The sequence below is a fragment of the Cinclus cinclus genome, chromosome 27, assembly GCF_963662255.1.
Source record: "Cinclus cinclus chromosome 27, bCinCin1.1, whole genome shotgun sequence".
Classification (NCBI taxonomy): domain Eukaryota; kingdom Metazoa; phylum Chordata; class Aves; order Passeriformes; family Cinclidae; genus Cinclus; species Cinclus cinclus.
In genome coordinates, this window is record NC_085072.1 from 7,404,675 (window position 1) to 7,422,544 (window position 17,870).

Here is a 17,870-nt window from a genome sequence, read left to right on the forward strand (position 1 = left end):
ATGACACCTTGATCACAATTTGTATGACTGCGGCCACTGCATCAGCAATAAAACTCACCCACTGCTTCCTCTGCGTCCGGACAGCTCCAGGTCCCCAGACCCCACATTAGGGCGCAGGGGGTGTCTGGGAATTGAGTCAGCAACCTCAGCCAGGGGAAGCTCTTTCCTCTCCCACACACACAGACCACCCTGAACTGGGCACCCTGGGACCACCTGGACACCCCAACCAGGTGGGTCACCCACCCACCCAGAACCTCCCTAAATGGGGCACCCTGCTGCTGCTGGACATGGACAACCAGGCGCAGACATGCAGACACCCCAAAACTCTGGAGTAACCCAGAGCTGGGCACCCCAGGACTGCCCCACAGTCACCTCAAACTCTTTGAGTCCACCCAGAACTGGGCATCCTGGGGCTGCCCCAAGGTCATCCCGAAACCCAAGGTAATCCAGAACAGGGTGACTCAGGGTCATCCTTAAACCCCGGGGTGAACCCAAAATTGGACACCTCAACCCCCGGGGTCACCCCAGGGTCACTCTAAATCCCCAGGGTCACCCCAAAGCCCCGGGGTCATCCAGAACCGCTCTCTGCCCTGTCACTACGGGGCCGGGGCCGTGTTGGGGGTGCAGCAGCACCTGGGTGCCTCCTAGGAGGCTCACCCTGTCCTGAAACACCCACGTGCGTGGCTGAGAGGCGGCTCCCGGTACCAGTGAAACGCCTCTTTGGCAGCCGCACAGTGCCGTGGCCTCAGCGGGAGGAGCAGCATCGGTACCGGGGGGTCCCCCCGCCCCTTGCCCCCGCACTCCTGCCCCTTGGGGTGGCCCCTGCTAACGCAGGACCCTAACCGGGCACCTCGGGGCCATTGGGACCTTCCACACCGGGCATCCGGCCGGCCCCGGGGTGAGAGCACCAGGGGCGTCACCCGAACACCGGAGGTATCACCTAAAATCAGGGGGTCCTGGGTGAGGCGGAGAAGTGCAGCTCCCGGGGGGAGCCCGGCAGGAGGCGCCGTTAACGCCCCGGGGGCGCTGCTGTGCGCGGCGGGGCCGGCAGGGGCCGCCGTTAACGAAGCGGGGGCGGGTGCAGCCCCGGCCCGTCCGGTCTGCCGCGGCCCCGGTAGCGGCAGCGCCCGACGGGGGCTATCGGGGGTGTCCGGCTCCCCCCGCTTGGTACCGGGGAACCGGCGCAGGGCACACGGCGGCGGCGATGGATGGCGGGGCGGCGGCATGAGGCGGCGGCGGCGGGGAGCATGGCGGCGGCGGGCGGCGGCGGCGGGGCGCGGCGGGGGCTGCTGAAGCGGAAGCCGAACTTCACGCTGCAGGAGCTGGAGGTACTGATGAGCGAAGTGCTCCGGTACGAGCCGCTGCTGTTCGGCGCCGCGGCTGGTACCGTGAATGCATACGAGAAGCAGAAGATCTGGTGGCGGATCACGCACAAGGTGAACGCAGCCGGCCGCCACCAGCGCGACATCGGCGAGGTGAAGAACCGCTGGCGGGGGCTACGCCGCCGCGCCGGGGACAAGATCAGCCGGCACCGGCTGGAGCGGCAGGCCCCGGCGGGCAGGGCCTCCGCCAGGAACGGGAACACCATCAGCATCGGCAATAACGGGAGCAACGGGAACGGCGCGGCCGAGCCCGGCCCGGGACCCGCCCCCGTCCCTGCCCCCGTCTGGGGTCTTCGCGGCGCCGCCGGAACCGAGCCTCCGATGCGCAGCGCCGAGGGGTCGGCACAGCACGGTGAGTGTGCGGGGAGCGGCGGGGGGGACGGAACAGGAACACGGGGATGCTGGGGCCGAGACGGCAGAGTGGAGAGACGGGCATGAAGGACCAGGACTAGGACAGGGGAGAATGGGGCAGGGTCACGGGGATGCTGGGACCAGGATGCGGGGGGACCGGCACACAGACACAGGCACGGGGACACGTGGGACAGGGACATGAAGAACCAGGACACAGACATGGGAGATCGGGGCAGGGACTTACTGGGGGCAGGGATGGGACATGGGGGGACCAAAAAGGGGCCACGGATGAGGTGGAATGGGACATGAAAAAATGGGTGTAGGAAGTGGGGACAAGCGACAGGTACATAAGGACACTGGGACCAGGACAGATGCATGGAGGAAGAGGGTCAAGAGAGACAAGGACCAGGACCAGGACGTGCGGGACCAAGACATGGACTTGGAAAACCAGGACACAGACACAGGGCCACTGCGATTCAGAGAAGATAGGAGGAACAGGGACACAGGGGACCAGGAAGTGAGGGAATCAGGACACAGGACACCATGACAGTGACATGGAGATACTGTGACCGGGATGTGGAGGTCCAGGGCACAGACATGGGGGACTGGGATGCAAGAGAACTGAGACTGAAACAGGTCGCTGGGACCCGGGCAGGTGCATGCAGGGACACAGGAGACCAGGACCACGGTGTGGGGGATCAGGGAAGGAACACAGCCAGACCAGGACACAGGGGCAGGTGCATGGAGAGATGGGGATGGGGACTCAGGAGACCTGGATCAGCACCTGGAAAACCAGGACACAGAGCATTAAGACAGGGACATGGGGAACTGGGACAGGGACACAGAGGCACTGGGACCAGTACAGGGACATGGAGTAACCAGGACACAGAGCACTAGGACAGAAACATAGTTCTGGGACAGGGACACAGGAGACCAGGACCAAGAGCAGGGGACAAGGAGCAAGAAACTGGGAAGAGGACAGGTGTGTAGAGGGACCAGGACAGGGACACTGGGACTATGCCATGGGGGACTGGGACATGGATACAGGGGACAATGGCAGGGACATGAGGGATATTGGGGCAACCTGAGGAATCAATAGGCCTGGTAGGGATACTGGAGAAACTGGGACGCATATCCAGGGAAACAGGGCAGGGATGTGAGGGGACTGGAACCAAGATGTGGGAAAAACTGGGACCAGGACAATGGGACCAGTGTAAGTGCATGGAGGGACTGGGGCAGGCACACAGAGGGAACATAGAGTCAGGGCAAAGGAATACAAACATGGAGTATTGAGACAGGGACACAGGTGACAGGGAAGTAGGATGACCAGGACAGGGACATAGGAGACTGGGGCACCTGGACCAGGACAGAAGGGTACCAGGATCAGGACAAGGATATGGGAGGCTGGGATTAGGACAGGGACAGAAGCGAGGGGGTACTGGGACCTGGACAGGGATAAGAGGGGGCTGGGAACAGGGCAAAGATGTCATGGGATTGGGACAGTGACATGGGGCAAGGAGACAAGGAACGTGCCAGTACTGGGACCAGAACAGGGCCATGGGTTAGTGGGGTGAGGACTGGTACATGGTGATACCAGGACCAAGCAGGGACATATAGAGGCACCACATTCAGTACAGGGATATGTGTGGACTAGGACAGGGATGTAGGGGTGCCAGGACTATGCAGGTACATGGGGACACCACATTCAGGGCAGGGGAATGGGAGTACTAGAAACAGGAGAGGGCAGGGGGCACAGGATGGGGTTGAACCATCAGGAAGGACATGGGACTCTGGAGATAGGTATAGATGGAACTAGGACTGGGTGCAGGAGAGGGGATGTGGGAGCCCAGGGATGGAGACAAGAGGGTCTGTCACTTGGTCCATGGGGCACTAGGGACACGGGAGATCCTGCAGCTGCCCTGCGCTCCCCGTCCCTCCTACAGGTGTGAAGGAGGAGCCGGAGAAGGAGGAGCCTGTGGAGGTGAAGACTGAGCCCTTCCACGGTCCCGCTGCTGGCGGCATTCCCGGCCGCGGCTCAGACTGCCGGCTGCCCCGCTCCGGCATCTGCCCGCCCAGCGAGCTGTGTGAGGGCTGGAGCCGGAGCCCCCCGCGCCCCGCACCCTCCGAACTCTCCCTCGGCGACCTAGGCGGGCAGCAGGAGACGCTGGGCTCCGACTTCCCGAGTCTGCTATTGGAGCAGGAGGCCGAGCAGCTCAATCACTGCGGCTCGAGAGAGGCGGGGCCCCCCGGGCCGGCGGGGTTGGACGAGACCCCCGAGTGCCCCCAGCTCAGCCTCGTGCAGTCCAATGAGCGGCTGGTGCAGGAAATGCGGGCGTTCCGCCGGGAATACGCCGAGAGCCGTCATGAAACCACGGCTGTGCTGCGCGGCATCGCTCAGGCACTGGGCGTGCTCAGCCGCAGCCTGGCCGAAATCCGTGACCTCTACCTCCGGGAGCGGGGGGTCCCCAAATCCTGAGCCCCCCACGCAGCTGGCTGTGTACACACACCCCTACCCCTCCCCTCAGAACCCACCTCCCTGCTTTTATTTTTTTAATTACTATTATTATTATTTCTTTTCCTCTCCATCCCACTTCAATAAAACTTGGAGCTGCACCATCACGGCTCCCCCCACACCGGGCACCTCAGAGGGTTCTTGGGGGTGATGGAATTGCAGGGGCCTGGGAGATGGAACAGGGGTTTGTGCTTTCAGGTGGCTCTTTGGCTCTTTTCTCCTGGACTGATGGACTCTGGTCCCAAATTTAGCTAACGATGCTGGGGGGGATGAATCCCATCAGGAGCAACCATTGGAGTTACACACCACCCACCCACCCACCCTTTCCCATTTATTCCTGTCCGGGGGAGGGGGCATGGATAGACGAATTATTCATGCACCCACAATCCCAATCCTGGCACTGAATTTGCTGTTTTCTCACCTGAAAGATTCCAGGGGTGGTTTCATGCCCCCATTTTGAGTGAGGGGGCCTGGGTGGGTAGCAGCACTCCAGGCTGGCTCATCCAAGCAGCTGATTTGGTGGGAATTACCAGTCCCAACACAATTTTGGGATGGAGAAGTCTCAGGAACAGAAGGGAGAGGGTGGAATTCATGTTCCCCCATTTTACAGTTCATAGGAAGGGGTTGGGGCCGTTGCCCTCCCCTTTTTTCCCCATTAGAGAGTCACAGAGACATCAGGCTGTGGGCACAAGACGTAGTTTAATGCCAACCCCAGGGGAAAGAAGAGCCAGGGATGAATGTGGGGTGGGTGTGCAAGGAGACAGAGGTGCACAGCCTTTGGGGGAACCCCCCCCTCTCTCTGTGGACCCCCCACAAGTGCTCAGAGCCGCTGGCACCCAGAGCCGGGGGAGTAGGCACCCACAAAGGGCTCAGTGTGCAGCACAAGGGCTGCCCTGTTCTGCTTGCACTGGATCACCCCAGGATGGCCGGGAAGAGCTGGATCCAACGCTGGCTGAGGCAGCCCCCCAGCGCCAGGGGGGCTACCGGGATCCCCGGCCTGGTCCCGCTGGCTGGTGGCAGGTTCAAGGGTCCCCATGGGGGCTTATGCTCCAGGGTAGCTGGGCTGTGCCGGGACATAGGGTGGTGGTGCTACAAGTGGAGCAGACGGAGCGTCACTGGGCCGCCAGGCCCCCCCAGGAAACAGGAAGGGTCCCCGTTCCCCCCTGGTGCTCACCTGTGGGGTAGTAGACAGGGGGGCCGGAGGGGTACGTGGGGTACTGGGCGGCGGGGCCGGGCGGGGGGTACGTGGCCATGGGGGTGAAGCCAGGCTGGGGAGGCGAAGGGCCGGCTTTGGAGTCCACAGGGACAGGAGCTGGCAAAGCTGCAGGGGGGTAGCTGGACAGGGGGATTTCCGGGCCTGCAGGAGAGATTGGGGAGGTCTGCAGCACCCCGCAACAGGGATGGGGATGGCACCTAAGGGTGGCACTGGTCCTCAGGGTGGTGGGCACTGGGGTGTTATCCACAGCCCAGTGCCCAATTTTCCCCCAGCATCCCTTCAGGTCCCACCACCTCACCGCCCCACAGCCCCTCCACCCTGTACCTCAGGACCTCTCCTGCTCCCTCATCCCTGTACCCTACTCCTCCATCCCTGCAGTCCACCCCCCCCCCCACCCTCCTGATTTTCCCCTGCATTCCAACAGCCCCCCTTCTCCTTGCCTCCTCCACTACCCCCGTCCCCCCCTCACCCCACACCTACAGGACTCTTCTGCTCCCTATCATCCTTTCAGCTTCCACCTTGCACCCCAACACCGCTGCACATCTCCAAACCCCCGCCCCCCCCCAGATCCCTTCACCCTGTACCTACAGGATCCTGCAAACCCCCATTCCCCTTTCCATCCCCAGGCCTCCTTACATTCCTTGAGATCCCCTCAAAAACCCACCATCCTCTACCTCAGGAACCCTCCTGCAGAACCCCATCTCTGCTGTCCAACCCCCACATTCCAATCTCCACCCCTGCATTCCTGCAGGCCCCCCATCCTCACCTCTTCCCAAACCCCTCCACTCTCTACCTACAGGACCCTCCTGCACCTCCCATCCCTACAGCCCACCTACACACACCCCAATTCCCACAGGCTTCCATCCAGGCTCTCCCAATCCCCCACCCTGTACCTACAGCACTGTCATGCACCAAGCCTTCTCTTGCATCCCCCATTCATGCATACCCCATCCATGCACCCTCCCATTCCCCCAGGTCATCTTAACCTTGCACCTCCTTACCTGCAGGATCCTCTTGATCCCCTCCTCCTGCTCACCCCCATCCCTACAGACCCCCACCAGACCCCCATTTCCCCTGAATTCCTCTAGGCCCCCTCAACCCTGCTCCACCCCCTTTTGCTACAGGACCCTCCTGCACCGCCTCCTCTTGCACCCCCATCCCTGCCCCCCATCCCCACACCTTGCAGGGGGGTGCGGGGGTGCTGCCGGCGCTGGTACAGGTAGCAGCAGGAGCACATGAAGCAGCAGACAATGGTGGTGACGATGGCGATGAAAAGCACCACGGCTGAGGCGATGCCCGCGATGGTCTTGGGGCTGTGGGATGCCCAGGTGTGGGGAGCAGGGCCTGGGGGGCACCAAGGCACACACCCCCAGCCAGTACCCACTGATACTGCCCACTGTCCCATGCCCAGCACCCAGGGACACCGTCCAATACCACTGCCCAGCACCCAGTGACACTGCCCAGTGCCCAGAACCAATTCCCAGTGACACTATCCAGCACTGCTATCAGCACCCAGTACCAGCAACCACTGCCCAGCACCCAGTAGCATTGCCCACACAGTAGCAGTGCCCAGAACCCAGTGCCAATGTCCTATACCAGTGTCCACTGCCCAGTGACCAGAAATCAGTAGCAGTAACCACTGCCCACCACCCAGTGCAATTTTTCAGCACCAGCACCCAGTGCCAACACCCAGTACAAGTTTTCAGCACCAGCACGCCGTGCCAACACCCAGTACCAGCGACCAATCCGCAGCATCCATCCCCCAATGTGCAGTACCTAATATCAGTGCACAGCATCCAGTGCATAGCAACCAGTGCCCATTACCAGTGTCCATCACCCAGAACCCAATACCAGCCAGTACCAATGCCAAGAGCCCAGTACCCAGTACTAGTACCCAACGCACAGTGCCCAGTAGCAGCTCCCAGCACCCACTGCAAAGCACCCACTGCAAAGCACCAGTGCCCAGTACCAGTGCCCAGAGCCCAACAGTACCAGTATCCAACACCCAGCACCACTGCGCAGTGCCCAGTACCCAGCACTCAATGCCCAGCACCCAGTGTTAGTGTCCAGCACCCACAGCCTGACAAGCCAGTAGCACTGCCCAGTACCACTTCCCAGAGCTTAGAACCAGTGAACAGCACCCACATTCAAGATCCAGTAACAGTGCCCAACACCCAGTGACCCCGCCAAGTACCAGTGCACAGCACCCAGCATCCAGCACCTGGTGCCACTGCTCAGTACCAATGTCCAACCCCCAGTACCACTGGCCAGCATTCAGTACCAGTGCCCAGCACCCAATACCAATATCCAGCACCCAATACCTAATACCCACTACAAGGGCCCAGATACCACTGCCCAGCACCCAAATACCAGTGTCCAGCACCACTGCACCACTGCCTAGTGCATAGCACACAATGACCAGCACCCAGTACTAGTGTCCAGCACCCAGTTCACCCAGGGGAGCCCCCAGCCCCATCAGCCCTAGCTGTGGCACCTGAAGGCAAGGCAGTGGCGCTGCTGGCGCTCGGTGAGCAGGCGCAGAGGGTCTCGGCAGCAGTACCGCTGGTGGCACGTGCCGCAGCAGAAGGTGAAGAACTCGCAGTCAAAGCCAGGGTGCCATGACCCGTTTCTGTCCACGTACCACAGGCAGTCTTCGCCCCCGGCCACTGTGGACAGCCGCCCATCACCAGGGCCTTGGAGCACCTGGCCATCACCACCCTCAGGGACATCAGCTGCACTCCATGCCCTTCATCCCCCAACATGAGCACAGCTGTACCCCACTGTGTCCTTTTACCTTGAACCCCGGTCCATCCTGCCTCATGGACCCCCAAAGTATGCCCCTATACACCCCCAAATACCCTGCTCCTTCCTATCCCCCTGTCCTTCATACCCAGCCCCACATCCCCCATCCCCTGCTCCATCCTGCCCCATGGACTCAGACTGTGCCCTATGTATCCTCAAACCCCTGCTCTGCTCCATCCTGCCCCATATCCCTTAAAACCCTGCTCCATCCTGCCCCTGTGTACCCCCATATCCTCCTCAATCCCACTCCCTTCCAAACCCTGCCCCTATGTACCCCCACATCCTGTTCCATCCAGCCCTACACCCTTGCAGACTCCCCTCCATCCCACTCAGCTCTCCGACCACTCCAGATTTCTCCAGATCCCCCAGCTTCCACTCCTTCCGCGTGTTCCAGTGGCACTTCCCGCGCTATTGCGCTATTTCTGTCCGGAGCCACCTGTCTTCCCAGAAATAGCCGCGGGCCGAGGCCCGGGCGCTGCCGGAGGCGCCCGGGCAGCGGGCGGGGACCCAAGGAAATGGGCTTCGTGGGAGTCTCACACACCCCAAAATGGGACCACGGGAGCTCGGACAAGTGCAGAAACTGAGGCACAGGGTTCACGCATGGGAAGCCCCCATATTCCCCAGGGCTGGGCTCCGTTAGCCATCAGCTCCGTGCCTGCTGTTCCCGGTGGTCAGCGGCTACCGGGAACACCCGAAAGCGGCAAATGGGAGAGAGGCTTGTGGGGGAAGACACAGTGCGCAGGGGGCCACTGTTGCAAGCAACCCCCGGTCAAAGGGACCGTGCGTAGCACGACTCAGTACGGCTGGTGGCACCAAGTACCACGCAGCGGGATCCCCGTGTGGCACTGGTGGCATCATGTCCAGTCGCAGGGTGGCACTGGATCCCATGGCCCTCCCCGGTCCCCGTATGTTTCTTACCCATCGAGGCGGCCACGGCCACCAGCAGGGTCCCAGCCAGGGGCCAGCCGCTCCCGGGGCCGCCGGGCCCCATCCCGGGGCCGGGCCCGGTGTCCCCGCTCAGCGCTGCCCGGGACAGCGGCCGTGGCTGCGCGGCGGCAGCGGGACCGGGTCCGCTCCTGTGGCCGGTCCTGGTGCCGCCCGGCGCCGGTGCCGCGGGGCCGCTCGCTCTGCCGGTGTCTCCCGGTGCCGGTGCAGGGCCGGCGCAGGCCCGCAGTGACGCCGCAGCCCGGCGGAGCTCGGTTGCTGCCCGTTGTCTCCCCCTTCTCCGTCCCACCAGCGCCGCCTCCCGCCGCAGCCACCGGCCCCCGCCCTACCCCCTCCCCCACCGGGAGGAGCAGCGCCGCCGGCCCCGGGCACTGCCAGGGTCGGGCAAGGATGCAGGGACCGGAGTGGCTTCTCTGGCACTGCCCCCCCACCACCACTGCACCTCCCTAGCAACTCTTATTTCCCCTCTTCCTGCACCCCATCCTTTCGCTCGTCCTTGCACCACTCCCTGCACCTCCCCCGCACACCATACCCGACATCTAATCCCTTCCCTACCCCCTGTCCCCCATCATTTCCCCTCCCAGCACCCCTTCTCCCACCTTATCCCACCCTGCACTCCTTATTTGTCTGCCCTGCACCCCATCCCTTCCCTGCACTCCATCACTTTGGTTCACAGCACTCTTTCCCCAACCCCATCCTTTCCCTGAACACCTTATTTCCCTCCCCCTGCACCCCCCTCCCCTGCACCCTCCCGCATTCCAACCTTGCACCCCTCACCTCCATTCCATTCTTCCCTTCTAGTCCTTGCCCCTTTCCCAGCTGAGTGCCAGGGGTGCACAGCTGGATCTGGGGCACCCTCTTGGCACTGAGATTACCCCATTACTGCCCAAGCACAGCCAGACCCCAAATCTGCAAAGTCCCATCCTGGCAATGCCAACTGGACCCAGGGATGGGGGACATCAGAGGGGACATGGAGGTGACACATCCCGAGAGTGACATATCCCAAACCCCACCTTTATTAGAGACCAAAACCTCAAATGCAGGATCGTGGTGACACCAAGGTCACCATAAGCACTGGGGTCACAGTGTCCCTATCAGTACTGCAGTGCCAGTGTGGGAACCCAGGGTGGGGGCCAGCCCCTGCCATCCTGCTGGGGCTCCCTCCTGTGCCCCCACACTAGGGTGGGGAGGCATGAGACATCCCCGCCACCCCTGGGCCAGCCAGGATGCGCCCCCGCACCAGGGCTGGGGGTGTGGGCACTCACACTTGTGTGACAATCTCGCCGTTCTCAGGCATATAGACCTGCATGGGCACGCCAGCTGCTGAGCGTCGCAGCACCTGCACCGGGGGACCCTGGGGGGACAAAGATGCTGTGGGTGTTGGCACCCCACCTTGTGTGGGGGGGCACATCCCAGTACCTGGGTTTGGGCTGGGGGAGTTGTGAGGGCATGGCCACAGGTCCCCACTTGCCTGGCATGTGTCCCAGTGTCCCAGCTGAGCCATGGGTGCATTTGTCCCAGCGAGACTCCCAGATGGAGAGAGGGAGCTGGCCACTGAAATGTCTGCAGGGATCCTTCCCCACTTAAGGGCACCCCTGTGCTGCCCCAGGGACCCACACAGATCCTGCCCTAAGGACACCCCTGAAGTCCTGGTCCTTCCCATGGGACTCTTGTGGGACCCAAGTCTTGCCCCAATAACTCCCTTAAGGTTCTGGTCTTTCCCCTGGGAACCCAGTACTGCCACAGGAACCCCCATAGGGTCCTGGTCTTGCCCTTGGTCTTGCCTACTTTCAAGAGAAAGTAGAAGCCTATATGGAACCCCAGTCCTGCTCCAAGGGCTCCTGGTTCAGCCCCCGGGACCCACATGGGACTCCAAACCTGCCCATGGGACCCTCAGCTGGTCTTCATCCTGCCCCAAAGGACCTTAAACACCTTACTTCTGTTCCCAAGAACAGAAGACCCTGGTCCTGGCCATTGAACCTCCTCAGTAACCCAGTCCTGACCCAGGGACCACTCTGGGACCCAAGTTCTTCCCCTGTGATTCCCTCTGGACCCTAATCTTCCCACAGGGACCCACTCAGGACCCTGGTTTTGCCCCAGGGACCATCAGAGACCCTCCAGACTCAACTTATAGGACCTTGGACCTGCTCAGAGGACCCTCAGAGGGTCCAGACCCTGCCCCAAAGGATCTTAAAGGACCTTAATCCTCTCCTCAGGACCCTCCTGGTCATGGCCCAGGGTCCCTTCTGGGATCCCAGTCCTGTCCCAACAACCCTCATACAACCCCATGGACCCCCTCAGGTCTTCACTCCTGCTCTAGTAATCCTCATGGGACCCCACCAGAACTACATGTCCCTATACTACCTCAGGGTAACAACTCATGTCACCTGCAGGACAGCACCCAGGGGGTCCCCATTCTCCCACATGACCACTCCCAGCCAGATGCCATGTCCTACCTGAACAAGTGATAGGACTCCATGAGCAACAGGCACATCCCTGGTGGTCCCACCATGGGGTCTCTGGAAAGCCCCTTGCCGGTCGACGGAGTGGGGCCGGGCACCCCTCAGCCGGGCGCGTTGGTGCCACAACTTGAGCTCCTCCGTGACAGTGGCCTTGGAGAGCCCCTGGGCCCCGGCGGGTGCGTAGTCTTTGAGTGAGGGTGTGCGCACAATGCGGCTACGGGAGGGCACCAGGCGCTGGTACCGCAGTGGGGCCAGATCCTGCTCATACAGGAAAGTCAGGGGGCCAGCAGGCGGCAGGAGCTGGAGGGCACCTCGTCGGTAGTAACCAGGCTCGGCAAGGGGCAGTGGAACTGCAAAGGACATGTCAGGGCTGCTGCTGCCAGGGGAGGTGGCGTAGGAGATGCTGGAGAGGTTGGAGATGCTGTCATCGGAGCCAGAGTGGCATGCAGGGCTAGGGGTCGGGATGCAGGAGGTGGGCACAGTGACTGTGTAGTAGGTGGGGTGCCGGCGGGGTGCAGTGCTGCGGCCCCGTGGCTCAGCTGGCTGCCAGTATGGGTCCACCCTGCAGGCAAAACACTGTGGTTGCAGGAGGACTCTTCCCCTCATCCCAAAACAAAGGCAAGCCCTGGGAAAGGTGCACCCATGGGTATGGGGCACAGACACACCGTGGGGAGACATCTAGCATTCTCCCACGGGATAGCTCCAGCTTCCCTGTGGGGCAGATAGATGATGGAGGGCTGACCTCCATCATCTCCATAGGGTTACTTCCATCCTTTCCATGGGATTATCTCCAACTTCTTCCCAGTAGATTTCTGTCCATCTGCCCAACAGGGTTTTCTCCCACAACCCCATAGGATTATCTTCATCCTGTCTCTGGGATTATCTCCATCCTCCCCATGACTGAGCTCCACCATCTCCATGGGGTTACTACCATCCCCCACAATGGGATTATGTCCATCCTCCCCATAAGGTTTCTCCACCCTCCCCATAGAGTTAGGTCCGCACTTCCCTTGATACTCTCTCCATTATCTTCTCCATGTGATTATCTCCATCCTCCTCCCCATTGGTTTAGCTCCATCATCTCCATGAGGTTCTCTTCATCCTCTCCCACAGGATTATTCCCATCCTCCTTCCCACAGGGTTAGCTCCATTTTACTGCCAGTGGGACTATCTCCATCTTTCCTATTGGATTATTTCTAACATCCTCCCCATGAACTGAGCTCCATCATCTTCACAGGGTTATTCCCATCCTCCTTCCCATAGACTGAGCTCCATCCTCCACATGGGATTATCTCCATCCCTCTCTCCATGGGGTTATCTTCATACTCCCTTACAGAAACCTTTGTCTATCCTCCCCATGCTCAGGACATACCCCAGAGACTGGGTCTGTCCCTGCTGTCCCGATGGCTCTGGGGTGCTGGGAGCACTGGAACCTGCTTGCCGGCACAGCACCAGGGTCTGGATGGGGACGAACTCGTAGGGGAGGTCCCCTGCCCTGGACACTGGGGAGCCTGCAGAGTCAGGGCTGCCAGGGGCCAAGGAGCTGGCAGGGGCAGCCATCAGGGACTCAAGACAGCATTGGGAGCTCTGGGTTTCCCCATCCTCAGGGTCAATGCTGGGATTTTTGGCCCTTTCATAGGGTCTGTCCAGGCTGGTCTCCTGCCAGGGATTGGTGGGGGACATCAGAAGCCCTGACTCCTCCTCCTCCTCCTTGGTGGGATCCTTGGGAGATGGGGACCTCCGTGGGGTGGCATGTCCTGGTGGTTGTGTGTCCTCTGCAAGAAAGATGGAGGGTTGGAATGGAGGGGACACAAAGAGAGGGTTGGGATGGAGGGAACAGACTGATGATTGGCAAGGTGGGGAGATGTGGGGGGTTGGGATGGAAGGGACACACAGGGGAATGGCATGGAGGGAACACAGGGCAGTGGAATGGGATGGAGAGGACACAGGGAGAATATGGATAGAGGGGACACAGGAAGGGTTGGAATGGAGGGAACATACCAGGGGTCCCCCCTGGTCCCCACAGCCCCCTCACCCTCCTCCAGCAGGCTGGTGTCACACACGGAGCTCTCATCAGAGGCACTGAGCTCTGTGGGGCAGGGCCCTGTGAGAACAGAGCCAGGGCCGCCTCCAGGTGCCAAAGTGCTCCCACGGCCCCGCCACCACCCAGTGCGTCCCCTCAGGCTTCTGTTCCCCTCTCCCACGCCACCTGTCCCAACACGCTCCAGGATGGCAGCGGTACCGGCCAGGCCGGCTCTACCAAGCCGTGTGCAGTTCTCAGCCTGCCCAGGATGTGCAGGTTGGGGGCACCAACAGGGAAGCAGACAACCTCACCATGGCCCTGGTCTTTGGAGGAGACAGGGATGGGGAGAAGTAGAGAATTGGGACCCCCTTGGATGGCTACCACTGGGATGGGGACACGGCAGCTGGGCCACATCCTGCCCTCCTTTGGGTGCAGGTGCTGAGGATGGGTGACTGGGGATAGTTATGGGCTGCAAGCAGCAAGGGTGAAGTATTGGGGTACATTCAGGAGGTGCAATCAATGGAGGTGAAGTACTGGGGTGGATTCAGTGGGGTACCACTGGGTATTTATTGGGGTGCATGCACCATGGATGAAGCTTTGGGGTATGTTCAAGGGGGTAAATATACAAGGGATGGTGTGTTGGGGAACATGCACTGGGGACAAAATTTTGGGGTGCACTCACAAGGGTACAACCACCAGAGATGAAGTATTGGGGTACCTTCAAAAGGGTGCATTGACAGTGAGAGCATATCAAGGTGCATGTACCAGGCCTTTCAGGGGGCATCTAAGGGGTATATTCAGCAGGGATAGAGAACTGGGGTGCATTCACCAGAGATGGTATGTTGGGGACATTTTGGGGGTGGGGCCACATTCATTGGGGGTGTAGAACTGGGCTGTATTCACAGGGGATGAAAACTTGGGGTGCATCCAGGGGATGTATTCACCAGGAATGCAAAATTGGGGGGCATCTAGGGAGGTGCATTCACCAGGGATGGGAACTGGGGTGCAAGCATTGTGGATGTCAGATTGAGATGCATCCAGAGGGGTGCATGCACTTGGGATGAAGAACTAGGCTACGTCCAGTGAGGTGTATTCACAGGGAATGTGGAATTCAGGTGTGTTCCCCATGGACACCCAACTAAGCAGCACCCCATTCTGCCTCCCTGCTCTCCAGCATCCCCCCACCATCTGAGGGGCTTGAGGATCTCACCCTTGGCACTGGTGTCACGCTGCCCTGCAAGGAGCCGCCGCTGGCTCAGGACCTGCTCCAGGTCCCGCAGCTTCTGCTCCTCCCGGAACGCCGCCATCTGCCGTCTCTTTCGCACCTGCCGGCCAATGTTCTCCTCACGGCAGAGCCGGCGGGAGGCCTCAGCAATCTGCAGCTGCAGCGCTCGCTCCTGTTCCAGAGGGTCCTGGGGGCGAGGGACACACTCAGAAAAAAACTTTGACACCCCCAAGCCCCACATCGTGCTTAACACCCCAACACCACCCACAGAATTTGGGATCCCAATCCCTCCCAGCATCTCCCAACACCCAGTGCCATTCTTGGAACCCAACACCACCCATCATGTTCAAGACACCACCCCTTACCCACGACATTTGGAACCCACCTCCTTCCATAATTCTGGCACCCCAATACACCTGGGACCCCCCCCACACCCATCATATTGGCACCCCAACTCCACACATTATGTGTACAACCCCATGATAACCTCATTAACTCAACACCCAAACAACACCCATCATGCTTGGAACCCCACCTTGTCCCATCTCCTGGGCACCCCAACACCAAACATTTCATTCAGAACCCAAAGACCTCCCTTCATTGGCACACCTCAGCACCCCAACACTATCCATCCATCATGCTTGAAAGCACCCCCCTGCCCTTCCTACAGCACATGACACCCAACCACCACCCATGGGATGGGGATGGCAACATTGCCAGGTGACCCTCAGGCAGCTTCCATAGGGGATGGGATGGGATGGGATGGGATGGGATGGGATGGGATGGGATGGGATGGGATGGGATGGGATGGGATGGGATGGGATGGGATGGGATGGGATGGGATGGGATGGGTCCCCCACATCTTTGCACCCCAGGGACTGCCTCACCACCCCATGCAGAACGATGATCTCATCCAGCTTGAAGGCAGCCCCAATCCTGCGACAGACCTTGGGGGGCTTCTCACCAGCTTTCAGGGGGTACTCACAGGGCAGGGTCCCCGTGAGCTCCTGAGGATGGCACAGGGACACTGAGCAGAGTCATGGCAGCATGTGAGGGTGGGCAGGGGATCCTCGTGCCCCGCTCACCGCCTCACGCAGGCACAGCCGCCGCAGCTCCTGGATGCAGCCATTGAGCCGAGCCTCCAGCACCTGCTGCTGCCGCCGCCCTGCCTGCAACCGCTCCTTTGGTGGGGACACCGGGCTCTCAGGGCCTGGAACAGACACATGGATGTCTGGAGGGATGGGAGCACCTAAGTACCACCCCCGGCCACCCCACAGCCTCCCTGCCATAGTTTCTGTCCACCACAAGGGGAGGAAAATGCAGCCATGACCCTCCCAGCAGCACCCACAGGTACTCCAGGCTCCCCAAAGAAGCTGTGCCTCCCTTTCCTCCCAGCAGCATCCCTGGGTGTACTGACTCCCCTGGAACACCTGTTTTCCCCACCCAGCAGCACCCACTGGTGTTCCAAGACCGCCAGGGTACCCAGGAAACCCTCTATCAATCAAATGGGTCCTCCAATCCCCCAGGGTAAGCATGAAATTCCCCCAGCAGCACCATGGGTGCTTCAACCCCCCCCCGGGACATGTGTGATGTCCCTGCTGGGGAGTAGGAGGGGGGGCACAGGAGGAACGTTTCAGTCTGACTCAGCCATCCCAAGCCAAACCTGTCTGAGTCAAATCCTGTCCAGAGCACCCCCCACTACACTTGGGGTGCCTCCCCAAATGCAAGGGAAGCCTCCATTCCTCCACCCCTTCATTTCCCCAAAGCCTTCTCCATGCAGCTCATGTGTCCCCAGCGTATCCCCACGCACCAAAGTGCTCCATTCTCTGCCTGGGAAGGAGGGGCACGTCTATCAGAGCACCCATGGGTGACAGGGGCACCCCAAAACCTCCCTCACCTCCAAACCCCTATCTCACCCGAGTGCAGCATGATCCCGCTGTCCATGTCACTTGCTTCCCCCATGCCGAGCCGGGACCCTGCGGGCAACAGTGGGGACACAGCTCGTCCCCACGTCCCCAACCGGGATGTACCCTTGAGGGCCTTCCACCCTGCACCCCCAATATCCCTCTCATGTCACCCCGGGCGTGCCGCGATGGCGGCGGACGGCAGGCGAGGCTATGTCAGCTTTGCCTTCTTGTAGGTCCTACCATAAATAAAGGGTGCTGACAGCGCAAGGCGGGGGTAGGGTGACACCCTCGAAGGGGTCAAAGGTGGTGGAGGTGCAGTGAGGCGGGGGGAACTGGGCAGCCTCTCGCTCCCACCCCAGCTGGTTTCGCTGGGCACCTCTCCCAGTTCTCCTTTCTTTTCCGTCTGGGCGGGCGGCGGATCCTGGAGTGGGAGCGACCGCCGGCCTGGGAAAAGACTCCCAAATTCTTGGGGAGGAAGTGAAAGGGGAGCAGTGGGGCGGAGGCAGGGGGTTCACACCGCTTTTCCAGCGCTGTCACCTCGCCGTGCCTCAGGTTCCCCGACCCGCTTCACGTCGCACTTGGCGGCCAGAGGCAGAGAGGAGGTCCCGGGGGTCCCGGCCGGGTGCGAGAATCCCTTACCTGAGCCCGATGCCGCCTCTGCTGCGCCGAGCCACGGACGGGTCTGGACTTGAGCGAAGGGAGGTGCAGGGTGAGCAACGCCTGCCCTAGTCCCCGCTCCGCCCCACTGGATGGCCCCCAGCGGCTGCCTCGCGCGGCACTGCTTAGAATGGAATGACACTGCACGGCACGGCACGGCACGGCACGGCACGGCATGGCACTGTATGGTATGGAGTGGATGATATGGGAATACACAATGTGGCATGGTTCACTGTGGCATGGCATGGTATAGCATGGTATGATGTGTTTTACCATGGTATGGTTTATGTTGACATGGTATGGCATGGTATGATGTGGTTCAGCCTGGTACAGTGTAGTGTGGTGTGGTGTGGTGTGGTGTGGCATGGCATCACGTGGAAGTGTGTGG

The 17,870-nt window shown here is 61.0% G+C and overlaps 3 protein-coding genes across 3 annotated transcripts; 1 reads left to right on the forward strand and 2 right to left on the reverse strand.

The window, feature by feature from the left end:
• The first annotated feature begins 1,247 nt into the window (after positions 1 to 1,247).
• LOC134054104 (myb-related transcription factor, partner of profilin-like) lies at positions 1,248 to 4,316 on the forward strand. Its single transcript, XM_062509570.1, has 2 exons — positions 1,248 to 1,734; positions 3,677 to 4,316. Exons 1-2 carry the CDS (start codon positions 1,248 to 1,250, stop codon positions 4,207 to 4,209), a joined length of 1,020 nt encoding a protein of 339 aa, XP_062365554.1. The 3' UTR covers positions 4,210 to 4,316.
• A 621-nt stretch (positions 4,317 to 4,937) lies between these two features.
• Positions 4,938 to 9,391, reverse strand: SHISA4 (shisa family member 4). Its single transcript, XM_062509608.1, has 5 exons — positions 9,182 to 9,391; positions 7,956 to 8,127; positions 6,641 to 6,774; positions 5,420 to 5,602; positions 4,938 to 5,334 (listed from the first exon to the last, which is right to left on the reverse strand). Exons 1-5 carry the CDS (start codon positions 9,252 to 9,254, stop codon positions 5,288 to 5,290), a joined length of 609 nt encoding a protein of 202 aa, XP_062365592.1. The 5' UTR covers positions 9,255 to 9,391; the 3' UTR covers positions 4,938 to 5,287.
• Positions 9,392 to 10,469: 1,078 nt separating this feature from the next.
• INAVA (innate immunity activator) lies at positions 10,470 to 16,880 on the reverse strand. Its single transcript, XM_062509638.1, has 7 exons — positions 16,835 to 16,880; positions 16,004 to 16,128; positions 15,806 to 15,925; positions 14,904 to 15,105; positions 13,043 to 13,445; positions 11,665 to 12,232; positions 10,470 to 10,562 (listed from the first exon to the last, which is right to left on the reverse strand). Exons 1-7 carry the CDS (start codon positions 16,878 to 16,880, stop codon positions 10,470 to 10,472), a joined length of 1,557 nt encoding a protein of 518 aa, XP_062365622.1.
• Between the last annotated feature and the right edge of the window lie 990 nt (positions 16,881 to 17,870).

Excerpts from the sequence above, each read along its gene's own strand:
- SHISA4 (XM_062509608.1), bottom strand. The coding sequence starts at position 9,254 with ATGGGGCCCGGCGGCCCCGGGAGCGGCTGGCCCCTGGCTGGGACCCTG. Across the intron at positions 5,603-6,640 it reads CCCCCGCACCCCCCTGCAAG|GCCCGGAAATCCCCCTGTCC; the intron begins GTGTGGGGATGG and ends TCTCTCCTGCAG. Across the intron at positions 5,335-5,419 it reads CCCTGTCTACTACCCCACAG|CACCACCACCCTATGTCCCG; the intron begins GTGAGCACCAGG and ends CTCCACTTGTAG.
- INAVA (XM_062509638.1), bottom strand. The coding sequence starts at position 16,880 with ATGGGGGAAGCAAGTGACATGGACAGCGGGATCATGCTGCACTCGG. Across the intron at positions 16,129-16,834 it reads CGGGATCATGCTGCACTCGG|GCCCTGAGAGCCCGGTGTCC; the intron begins GTGAGATAGGGG and ends TGTCTGTTCCAG. Across the intron at positions 15,926-16,003 it reads GGCTGTGCCTGCGTGAGGCG|GAGCTCACGGGGACCCTGCC; the intron begins GTGAGCGGGGCA and ends TGCCATCCTCAG.
- LOC134054104 (XM_062509570.1), top strand. The coding sequence starts at position 1,248 with ATGGCGGCGGCGGGCGGCGGCGGCGGGGCGCGGCGGGGGCTGCTGAAG. Across the intron at positions 1,735-3,676 it reads CGAGGGGTCGGCACAGCACG|GTGTGAAGGAGGAGCCGGAG; the intron begins GTGAGTGTGCGG and ends TCCCTCCTACAG.